The sequence below is a fragment of the Propithecus coquereli genome, unplaced genomic scaffold, assembly GCF_000956105.1.
Source record: "Propithecus coquereli isolate 6110/MARCELLA unplaced genomic scaffold, Pcoq_1.0 Scaffold717, whole genome shotgun sequence".
Classification (NCBI taxonomy): Eukaryota; Metazoa; Chordata; class Mammalia; order Primates; family Indriidae; genus Propithecus; species Propithecus coquereli.
The window spans coordinates 24063-35656 of NW_012153252.1; the positions used below are offsets into that span (position 1 = coordinate 24063).

General features: G+C 56.4%; 1 protein-coding gene across 3 annotated transcripts; it reads right to left on the reverse strand.

Moving 5' to 3' along the window:
* Window positions 1–6809: 6809 nt before the first annotated feature.
* On the reverse strand, window positions 6810–7640 carry LOC105824159 (keratin-associated protein 10-3-like). Of its 3 annotated transcripts, XM_012661533.1 has the most exons (3): window positions 7353–7640; window positions 7126–7265; window positions 6810–7014 (listed from the first exon to the last, which is right to left on the reverse strand). In XM_012661533.1, exons 1-3 carry the CDS (start codon window positions 7638–7640, stop codon window positions 6810–6812), a joined length of 633 nt encoding a protein of 210 aa, XP_012516987.1. The 3 variants fall into 3 exon arrangements, with proteins under 3 accessions (XP_012516987.1, XP_012516986.1, XP_012516985.1); XM_012661532.1 differs by having other exon boundaries at window positions 6810–7334; window positions 7422–7640; XM_012661531.1 differs by having other exon boundaries at window positions 6810–7640.
* Window positions 7641–11594: the final 3954 nt, after the last annotated feature.

The following is an 11594-nucleotide window of genomic DNA, read 5'->3' on the forward strand; positions in this document are numbered from 1 at the left end:
CCTCCTCCTCCTCCTCCTCCTCCTCCTCTTTTAAAATCAGCATCCCGTTCTTACTCCACGTTTCCTGGGCGTCTGCACTGTCGTTTGCTCAGGGTTTTCTTCTCTTTCACGCTCACGATTTCCTTGTCCAAGGACGCTTGCTTGCTATTCCTGTGTGTGAGTGACGGTCTGGACTGTGCTGTGCTCACTGATGAGACGTCGTGCAGCGGGAACACACGTGCTCTGCGTGCGCAGCTGACGGCAGCGGCCCTGAGCCTTGTCTGGGGTGGGACCTTTCCATGGTGGAAGCCACATTAATTCAGCTGTAATCACATAAGGCCACATTCAGTAAACTTCAGTTACATATACTTAAAAATGTACATTATTTTGTAATAATCTCTAACTACTATGTACTTAATAATTTCAAAAAATGAAAACTACTCTGGGAGGCCGAGGCAGGAGGATCGCTTGAGCCCAGGAGCTTGACGTTGCTGTGAGCCAGGCTGACGCCACGGCACTCACTCTAGCCCAGGCAATACAGTGAGACTCTGTCTCAAAAAAAAAAAAAATGAAAACTATTTGTTAATTTCAAAGTTAACTAACCTTCTAATGACTCTGTTGTGTCTGCTTTTTGTTGGAAAGCATTTGAATATGTGGTTGCAGCGTGGAGGTGCAGAGGTTCAGCTGATCCTCTAGACGGTGTCAGTCATTTGTGACCTTGAGGGCGTCCTGCTTGGGTTAGGGAGGAGAATGTGGATTCACAGCAATAAGTGGTTAGAAAAGCAAGAAAGCATTTTTCAGACATGTTGCGGAAGGTGTGGGTATTCTATTGCATTTTTCCATATTTCAACTGGATTTTCCTTAGCATCAAACAATGACTTTAAAATGTCATCTCCCGAGAGCTCAATCAATTCCATCTGTAGTTCTTTAGGTGCCTTGGTGATACCAACTAGGTGAGGCTGTGATGCTAATATGAGTGGATGTCATGATTCCCAACCTCAGTGAAACTTTCATTGTATTCGCCAATTAGTAGGTCTATAACAGCTGCATGTTCTTCAAATGATTCGCATATATCATCCTGCTCATCAGTGACCTTTGCTAACTGGGGAAAATGTTCATCCAAAATTTCCTTTTGAAGAGGTGTTTTGAAAAAAGATAGCTTTTTTGAAATGCTTGGATTTATTGCCACATATCATCTATAGACTTAGTTTTACCTTGCAAAGAAATATTCAAGTCATTTTGATTTGACATGACATCACACAGAAATGCTGTATTCCTGTAGAAATCTTCTTTCAATAATTCACGTTGCTGAATCTGTTCTCCATAAAATTTAACTATCTGTTCTCACAGAGATAAAATATTGGCTAACACCTGTCCCTGCGACAGCCAACAATTTACAATAATACGGCAAATCCATACTGAATGCCTCATGGTTCGACGTTAGCATGTTACAAAACTGACGATGTAGTGTTGCATTTGCATGAATATGGTTAACAATGTTTGTAACTTTTTGCAAAGTGTCACTTACAACAGTAGCTTTACAACAGAGATTTTGCTGATGGGAGATACAATGAAAAAAATGAGAGCGTCTGGATCTGTTAATACTTTTTTTTATCTGTGCAATAAACCCTTCATGTTTTCCTGTCGTGGAAGGTGCACTGTCTGTACAGACACTGACTAATTTACCAAATTCAGTCCAACTTCATGACATTTATCTTGCAAGTTGTTGAAGGTATCTATTCCCCGTGTTCTGTTCGCAAGAGTACCCAAAGCGAGTAACTCTTTGTAGCAAAGAAAATCTTCTGTTATGTCCCAAATGAAGTATAAAACCCGCACTGAGTCAGTAGTATCCGTTGACTCATCCAAAGCGATTGACAGAAACTAGAAATCAGTAACAGAAGGAAAAGGGGAAAATTCGCTATGTGGAGATTAAACACACACTTGAACAGCCAGTGGGTCAATGAAGTAACCAAAAGGGCGGTGAGAAAACACGACGTGTGAAAATACCGCAAACCGGGGCTCGCGGCATCCGGCACACGCAGTGCGCAGAGGAGCGTTGGTGGCTGTGCGTTCTCATGCTAAAAACACGAAAGATATCAAGTCAATAATCCACCTTGACACTTGCTGTGGTTCAGGAGTGTTTTGGCTCCTGTTGACGTTTGGTCCCCAGTGTCGGAGGTGGGCCCGGTGGCAGGCGTTTGGGTTGTGGGTGCGGATTCCTCCGCATGGTGCCATTCCCAGGGCAGCGGGTGAGCTCCCGCTTGGCTCCCACCAGAACTGGCTGTGGAGGAGCCTGGCACGCCCCTGTCTGGCTCTCGCTTGTGCTCCTGTCATGCGGTCTCTGCACACACCAGCTCCTCTTCACCTGGCGCCGTGCGCGGACGCACCTGGGGCCCTGGCCAGCTGCAGACGCAGGTGCCAGGCTCGTACAGCCTGCGGAGCCGTGCGCCCGGCAAACTGCTTCTCTCTGTAAATTACCGGCGGCAGGCGCTCCTGTGCAGCAGGGAGTAGCTGCACAGACAGACCAAGACGTGCCTTGAGGAACTAGAAAAGAGAAGCACAAACTAAACTCAAGGCTGGCAGAAGGAAGGAGATGAAGATTAGATGCTAGAATAAAAGGAGGAAACAAAGACATTGAGAGTAGAAAAACAATGGGAAAATCACTGAAACCAAAAGTCAGTTTTTGAAAAGAGCAATAAAATTAACAAAGCTTTAGCTGGACTGACTGGGAAAGAAAAGGGAAGACGCAATTACTAAAATCAGAAATCCGAGTGGGAGCGTCACCACTGACGCACAGAGGCCCGCAGGACGGCGATGCGGAGAGCCGTGCGCCAGCGAGCGAGAGGACCTGGCGTGCCGGACAGCCCCCACGGCCCGCTGACCGCCGACCCACACCTTCCTGGTGTTCCGCTCTTCCTCACAGGGCTCCACGGCACCGTCTAGCGCCCTGGATTTCATCCTGAGCTGGCGTTTCTCGCAGGGCAGGTCTGCACGCCATAAACTCCGTCAGCGTTTATTTATCCGGAAGTGTCTTAGTTTTCCCCGCAGTTTTGCAGGATAGTTTCGCTAGACACAGACGCCTGGGTGGGCGGGTTTTCCCTCTGCCTGTGAGCGGCTCGCCCGCTGCCTCCGGACTTGCCGGCTCCCGGTGAGAAACCCGCTGTCGATCTTCCTCCCGCGGCTTTCGAGACTCTGGGCTTGCAGGGATTCGATTGTGTCTCTCCGTGGGGATCTGTTTGAGTTCATTCTACATGCAGTTTACTGAACTTCCCAGATGTGTTTCGTCATATTTGGGGAGTTTTGGGCCATTATTTTCTTCAAATATTGAAAAAACGTATTGTATTAACATACACGTAAGATAAAATTTGCCATCCCATTTTTAAGTGTGTGGTCCAGTGGGACTAAACACACTCACAGCGTGCAACGATGACCTCCATCCATCTTCGCGACTCTTTTCATCTTGCTCCGCCGAAACCCTGTCCCCACCGAACACTAATTCCCTAATTTCCTCTCCCCCTTCCCTGGCAACCGGCACTCTACTTTGGTCTGTAAAATTTTTCTTCAAATATTTTATATGCTCCTTCCTCTCTCTGCTCTCTTTCTGGGACTCCTGTTAGGCGTGCGTTACTATGCTTGCTGGTGTCCTACGGGTCAATTAAACTCTGTCATTTTTTTCTTTATTCTTTTTGTTTTCCCGCCTTTCAGACTGGGAGATTTCAATGGACTGTCTTCGTGTTCTCTAATTGTCCTTATGCCTGCTCAGATTGGCCGTTGAACCCCTCAGCGATCTTTTTCCTATCAGTTATTATGCTTTTCAACTCCATAACTTCTATTTGGTCTCTTATTATAATTTCTCTCTCTTTATGATATTCTCTATTTGTTGAGAGATTGTTCTCCTGGTTTCTCTTAGTTCTTGGTCCGTGGTTTCCTTTAGCTCTTTGAGTACATGTAGGAGAGTTAATTGAAACACTTTGTCTAGTAAATTCGACCCTGGGCTTCTCCAGGGACGTTTTCTATTAACTGTTTTCTTCCCCCCTGTGAACAGGCCATACTTTCCTGCTTCTTTGCATGCCGCAGGATTTTTGTTCAAAACTGGACATTTCGCATATTGTAATGTGATAATTCTCAATGTCAGATTCTCTCCCCTCCTTAAAATTTATTGTTGCCGATTGTGTGACTTAGAGTTGTTTTTGATTTAGTGACTTTGCCAAACTGTGTTTGTAACAACTGTACTCTTTGTTCTGAGGGGCCACTGTGCCAGGAGCTTGTGCTCAGTGACCTGACAGAGAGTAACTTGGGGCCCAGGCTCTGCAGCCCGGCCCTGAAGGACGTCACAGCTCCGCCTGCCCTGCCACTTCCCGCTGGCCCAGAGCTCGAGGCGCAGCCGGAGGTGAGCGCCCAGAGCTCCTCAGGTCCCGCAAGCTGTGCCCACCGAGGGCGTCGTGGGGCCCTCCAGGCCCCCAGGAAAATGTGGATGTTCCCGAAGCCCGTACTCCCCAGAGCATCTCACTCCCAGCTCTGCCCCCCAGGCTTTTTGGGGTGTCCATCGTTTGCCCAACCGACAGCCTTCGCCCTGGGTTGTGGTGACTGTTTGGTATCTGTAAATGTCTGACAAACATCCTCCAGGCAGCGGCCTCGCTGCCCCGAGAGCTCTGGGTTTGCCGAGCTAAGCCCCACCCCTGGTGTTGGTCCTCAGGGAGCCACCTCTACTGTGACCTTCCCTTCCGGGCTCAGTGAGATCTTTTGGAAAAAAATCATTTGCCTTGGTGTTTCACTTCCTTGGTTCTTCTTACCCCTTAACCCGGCACAGCACAACTTTGCCCACATGACATGACCGGGAAGTCCCTGAGCAAGATCACAGATAACTTCCGTGTCCCGAACCCCGTGCCGCTCTCCATTGCTGTGAGCGAGCATGCGCGGCCCCTGAAGCCCTGGATCGCTCTCTCGGTAGCTCTCAGGGGAGCGTCCTCTGCCTCCCGGGCGTGTGTGGGACCCTCCTGCCCACCTTGCCAGCCTCGCAGCCCCCACCGTCCCCAGCGCCTGTCCCTATGTGGCCCGCAGCTCCCGCACAGCCGCCCGGGCCTGTGCTCCCCCCTCACCTCCCCCCTTCCCCAGCCAAGCAGTGCCTCCCGCTATGGGACCACCGCACATCCCCGCTGCGAGCCAGGCAGCGGGACGGCGGGATTCACAATGGTGACGGTGCCTCCCCCCTGTGTCCTTGCAGCGTCGTCCCTCTGTGTCTGTGTCCTCAGCTCCTCTTCTTACAAGGACACCAGTCAGACCGGATCGGGGCCACCCTGATGGCCTCATCTTAACTTCATTTCCTCTTTAAAGATCCCATCTCCAAACAGGGTCACATTCCCAGTTCTAGAGGTCAGGACTTCGACTTGTGAACTTGGGGGACATAACTCACCCACAGCAGGGTGGCCTTGGTGCCCTGCGAGGCGGGAGCGAGGGTGTCGGCGAGTGCCACCTGAGCCCTGATTCCCCTGGAGGAGGCCGGGGCAGGCACTCCCTGTCCACACCCGCAGGGATGCACAGTTGGGCAGAGAGATGGCCCTCGGGGAGGTTTCGGCCAATGGACCCCACGCGCTGAGCAATGGCACGCCGAGCCCTGGCGCCCGCACCACAGGTCACCACTGTCAGTTCACAGTGTGAATGCTTGAGCCGCCCGGTCTTGTGACAGCAGCCCGAGCTGATCTGTGTGACCCTTCTCAGAACAGTGGCCTGTGTGCCCACAGAGCCCGCTGAGGCCCCCCGCGGTCCCCGAGACCGAGAAGCCTGGGGGACATCCTGCCCCAGGTCATGGGGTGCCGGGAGGGTGTGGAGGAGGAGAGGAGGGACAGTGTGGCCCTGGCGTCCTCCCTGTCTCCCTTGCAAGGAGCTAAGACACCGCCACGAGGCCTCCCTCCTGCCCTCTGGCCTGCACACGTTCTCACGCTGTCCCGGGCGTCCTCCGCCGTCACCACCGCCACCTTCCCTTCCCCGCCTGCCCCCACCAACCCGCCCAGCAGGCGGGAGCTCTGGAGGCCACGTCTCGGTTCTCTCTCTGTGTCCCAGCGGCGCCCGTGCTGGAGCAGAGGCGTCCCCGAGCGTCCCTGAGTGCAGGAGCCCAGGACGCCCAAACCGTCCCCGAGTGGAACTCCTGGGCGCTGGGCCAGCTGATGCCGCGTCTCCCCCGATCCCCCACCTCCCGGCACAGCTGCGGGCCCTGCCGCCCCGGGACAGCCCACCCTGGCCTGGAAGGAGCTGCTTCTACCCACAGTGGGGGGCTCTGGCCTGAGCCCAGGTGGTGCCCAGTGGCCAGTGAGCACAGCTGGACCCCGCAGGACCTGGGGGGTGGCCGGATGGCAGAGCAATGCCGTGAGGCAGACAGGGGCTTCCAGGTGTCCTGTGCGAGAGTCCCCGAGTCCCCCACAGCTGGGAGGGTCCGAGGCCCGGCCCCCAGAGCAGGACCGGCCCTCCCTGTTCCCCCTCCCGCCAGGTGAGCCGCAGTCAGCACAGAGGCCAGCGTGGGCGGCAAGGGTTTTATTGGAGCTCAGAGGCCGAGAGCGACTGTTTTAGGTGGAAGACCAGGGTCAGCCAGGGCCCGGCCCTGAGCAAGGAGGGACGTGGCCTGGTGACAAAGTGCAGCGTGGAGCCACCGGGCTCCTGTGGGCCGAGGACAGGAGGGGAGGAGCGAGCCTCTCAGGCCAGACCAGGCTGGGCTGCTGCGGGTGGGGCTGCTCTTCTCTGCGGTGGAGCTCCCTGGGCAGGGGCTGGGAGGCCAGGGCGTCCCAGGACTGGCAGGGAGGGGGGACCTGAGCCCACTGGCCCTGGGGACGTGCCCGTCAGCAGCTGGACCTCTGGCCTGAGGAGAGGTCACAGCAGGCCGGGCGGGGGCAGGCGGGGCGGCAGAGGAGGGACACGCAGGAGGCTGGGCGACAGCAGCTGGGCTGGCAGGAGGAGGAGGGGGCACAGCAGGCAGGTCTGCACACGGGGCGGCAGAGGAGGGACACGCAGGAGGAAGGTCTGCAGCAGGAGGAGGGGCAGGGGCTGGGCTGGCAGCACAAGGGGGCCAGGCAGGTGGTGGCCCTGGTGCAGATGGGCACACAGCACACAGGCTTGCAACACACAGGCTTGCAGCACACGGGCACACAGCAGGACTGCTGGCAGGGGGAGGAGGTGCAGCAAGCCGGCTGGCAGCTAGACTGCTGGCAGCTTGAAGAGGAGGCCTCAGAGCACACGGGCACACAGCACACGGGCTTGCAGCACACAGGCTTGCAGCACACGGGCACACAGCAGGACTGCTGGCAGGGGGAGGAGGTGCAGCAAGCCGGCTGGCAGCTAGACTGCTGGCAGCATGAAGAGGAGGCCTCAGAGCACACGGGCACACAGCACATGGGCTTGCAGCACACGGGCACACAGCAGGCCTGCTGGCAGGCGGAGGGGATGCAGCAAGCGGGCTGACAGCTAGACTGCTGGCAGCACGAGGGCGTGCAGGTGCTGATGCAGACTGACTGGCAGGGGCTGGACACACAGCTCACTGGGCTGCAGACCAGGGTCAGGCACGGGGCCGGGGCGCAGCAGCTGGGGGCGCAGCAGGGGGGCTCGCAGCAGCTCTCTGGGCAGTCGTCCCCCTGCCAGGAGTCGGGGCAGACAGACATGGTGGACGCGGCCATGCTGGGGGTGGGAGCAGGTGCGCTGGGGGAGGTGTGAGCGAGTGTGAGCGAGTGTGAGCAAGTGGGTGTGTGAGGTGCTCCGCGCTGCCGGCTTTTATACCCCTCCCGCGCACGCGCTGTCCCGCCTGGCGGCCCAGCAGTGCCGTCCCCTTCCTTGTTGGTGTTTAGAACCTGGAGACACCTCATTAGCGTAGTTTCATGTTTAGTTCCGTGAGTCGTTGTTCAGCTTGTCAAAGTCCCGCGTGTACTTTTGTGTCTGTTGACGCATCCTCACGTTCCTTCGGCGGCAGAACGTACCGTTGGAGAAGACAGCGTGTGTTTCTGCAGATACAGCGTCTGCGGTCAGCACCGGTGCCGTGAGGTTCAAGCATCCTGTTTCCAGCTGGCCTTGGGCTGTGCCCTGCGAGTCGGCTCGTCTGGGCCGCCGCGGCTTCAGGGATGCCGGACCGCAGTGCCCGGGTCAAAGAGGGATGAGGGCAGAATGTTTTTGGGGGTGACTCCCGATCCTCTCTCTGGTGCAGGAAGTCCCCCGAGGGCTTCAGTGCAGGCGGCGAGCAGGTCGCGGGACAGTGGTGTCGGGATCGCAGTGGTCCCTGTGGGCCACGCATGCCCTGTCCTTCGTGTGCGCACTCGGGTCCCTGCGTGACCCTCCCGTCTCCATTCTTCGCTTTCACCCCTGCGCTCCTCACGCACGTGCTCCAAGGAAGCCACCCCCAGCAGGGCACGCAGGCCTGTGGACAGCCGTGACGTGAAGGTGACGGAAAGACGTCTTTCAGGGGCTGAAGGACAATCGCCGCAGACCTGGGATTCCAGAGCAGGAAGAATATTGCCCCAAGCCAAGGTGGCAGGGCCTTGCCCGACCGACAGAGACAGCACCGGCGGACCCCCAAAGTGAACAGGGGAGGAACGTTTCAGGGTGCCCGGAAGACGGACACGCAGGAGGAGGCCAGGAGGCCCCGAAAGGGTGAACAAATGGGCAAACACGAGTGAAACTGACTTGCCTTTATCCTGGCAGCATCGTGGTGCGATGACATGTTTATAATGTCCCGTGGGTCTCAACTATGAGTAGAAATAAAACTCATGGAAACATGAACAACAAAAGGCGAGAGGGAAAACGGAGCTGAATTTTCTGAGGCCTTAGCATTGCTCGGAAGTCGGGGACGTACGACGTGCGTCAGACCTGAACCACCCGAGTGCACGCTGCGATCTCTGGGGTGGCGCCGGAGGAGCAGCAGAAACCATGTGGAAATGAATATGACAGGAGAGGGAAATGAATAATGAAAGCATTTTATTAATCCAAAGTAGACAGGAAGTGATTTTAAAAGAAACATGAAACAATTGGGACAAATAAAAATCATATAATCAGATGGTAGATACAAACCCAGGAATCAGTAATTAGATTAAATGCAAGGTGTCAAGTATTCTAATTAAAAAGAGGATCGTTGGTCTGGATAAAAGATAGAAGACCTAACTGTGTGCTGCTTGCCCGAGACGGAGCCCACAGAGGAGCGCAGGAACGGCTGGGAGCAGCGAGGGAAGGAGACATAGTCACAGACGCAACCGAAATGCTGCTGCGGCTTGTGAACACCGATAGGTTCTAGAGCAAGGGTCGTTATTAGGGCTAAATAAAGACATTTTATAAAGTTACCCTCCAGGAGGCTGTAACAGTTCTAAATTTGTATGCGCCTGATTACGTGGCTTGAAGCAGACAAATAAAAACTGACAGAGCTAAAAGTAGAAACAGAGAAAGGAACAATCGTGTCGGGGACGTGAGTCACCTCTCCACCTCTCTCAATAATTGACGGAAAGAGACAAAACAATCTCAGAGCGAGAAAGGCTGTTCTGAGTTTGCAGTGAAACACGAAAGCCATTAAAAAAAAAAAGACCAATAAATCTAACCATGTGAAAATTTTACAGTTGCGTGAGATAAAACACTATAAACCAACTCAAAGACACGCAGCCCTGTGGGAAACGCATCTGCCGTGTGCGTCACGGAGGAGGGGCGCATCGACCTGCTGTGCGCAGAGCCCCCACTGGGGCTGGCGAATGCCGACGGCGCAACGGAAAACGAGCGCGGGGTGCGGAGACCACCGAAAGGAAACACACGGTTCTCAACAACGCGAGTGTGCTCACCCCCATTCAAAACGAGAGAAGATCTCGTTTAACCAGCCTGTGATCTCAGTGCTCCCACGTCACGTGGAAAGGCTGGCAGCTCTGATGCCGGGACGGGCTGGGCAGGCGTGGCGAGCCCTCCAAGCACCTGCGGGCGGCCACACAGCTCTGCGGGCAGTTTGCTGCTGCGGCTCGACACCCAGAACCTGTGTCTCTGAGCCCAAATCGTCAGCGTGTGTCCCGTCAATATTCCTGGGCAGGCGTCACAGCGGTGGGCTGGTCCACGCTGGGGTGCTCAGGGCCCCCCCTTGAATGCAGGCGGGGCCTGTGACATGCGTGTGGCCACAAAGAGTGTAGCAGGGGTGACGGACGTGTGTGCTCACGGTGCCTAGGACTGCGATGCCGTGTTGGGAGCACGCACCCGCCTGGCTGGCTGTGAGGAGCTGCGGGAAGAGGCGGGTGGCCTCCAGCTGACGGCCAGCGAGAACTGGGGCCCAGCCCCCAGCCTGCGAGGAACCAGGCGCCGGCGACCACGGCATGCGCGTGGACGTGGCCCCTCCCCAGTCCAGCCTCGGAGGAGACACCTGGACGCAGCCCTGGCGCGAACCAGCTCCGCTGTGCGGGACTCCCGGCTCGCAGCACCTGTGAGGTGACAGACGTGTGATTCGAAGCCACCACGCGTGTGGGAATTTGCGACACAGCAATAGAAAATGAACACACAGACAGAAGCGGAATTCTGTGCAGCTTTAGACGAGAAAGAGAATTTTATATGCTCGTAGGAAAGGAATCCTTTTCCATTATGTTTTTAAAAAGTGAGGAGCATATGATACAATCCGTATTTTAAAAATTCCTGCGCGTTCGTAGAAGGTGGATGGGTGGACGGGCGGCACGGGCAACACTCGTCATCCGTGGGTTCCGTGCTCGTGAGGTTCCACCCTAACGTTTATCTGTAGCCTCTAAGTCAGCACTCGCGGTGCTTCGTGGTCATCCGTGGCCACTCGCAGAGCACCGCGTGTTCGAGCCTCGGGCCGGGCACGTCCCCGCGGGGCCCCGCTGGGCGCGCTGCTGCCTCGTTCCCGCTCGTCGTGCAGGGACGGGAGCCTTGCCACGATCTCCTTAGTGCCACTCTCCCCTCCGTTGCACTTGCAACCCCCACTGTCCCAATGCCCCGCGCACAAGGGCGTCCCCAGCACGAGGGGCCGCAACGTGTCTCACACAGAAAACACGCGTGTTGGACGCACGTCACCCAGGCTGCATCGCGGCACCGGCGGGCAGAGACTTTCGAGAGCAACCGCCCCAGTAACGAGATGGGCTGTGCGTGTTTACGTGGCAGGGACAAGGACGGGAGAGAGAGAGAGAGAGAGAGAGAGCACCCGAGGGTGACGGGGGAAAAGCAGCTGCTCCCGGCGCAGTACGGGGAGGCACCTGCAGGGAGACTCTCTTTGCAGGGCTCTGAGGACACGTGCTAATTCCTGCTACGGCAGTGACACGCTGAGGCGCCGAGTGCCGTGCGTGCGAGACATGGCTGGGGACCACGGAAGGGCTTGCCAGGGCTGCTGGCTGCCTGGAGGAGCAGGGCACACGGGGCCTGGGGACAATGGTGGCTGCCCGTGGCAAAGCAGGGACACCCCATGGGTTCCCGGACCAGGAGGCTGCCATCATGCTGAGCAGGGAGGGGCAGAGCCCTCGGTCCTCGTCCTCATGCACAGTCCCGCCGCCTCCCAGCCGAGGACAAGGCGCGCGGCAGGCACAGCGCAGGAGGCGCAGAGCCCGTCGGGGGAGAAACCCTCCAGAGCTCGGGCCAAGGGCTCTGGGTCCAGGCCCGGCGCCCCTCAGAGCCGC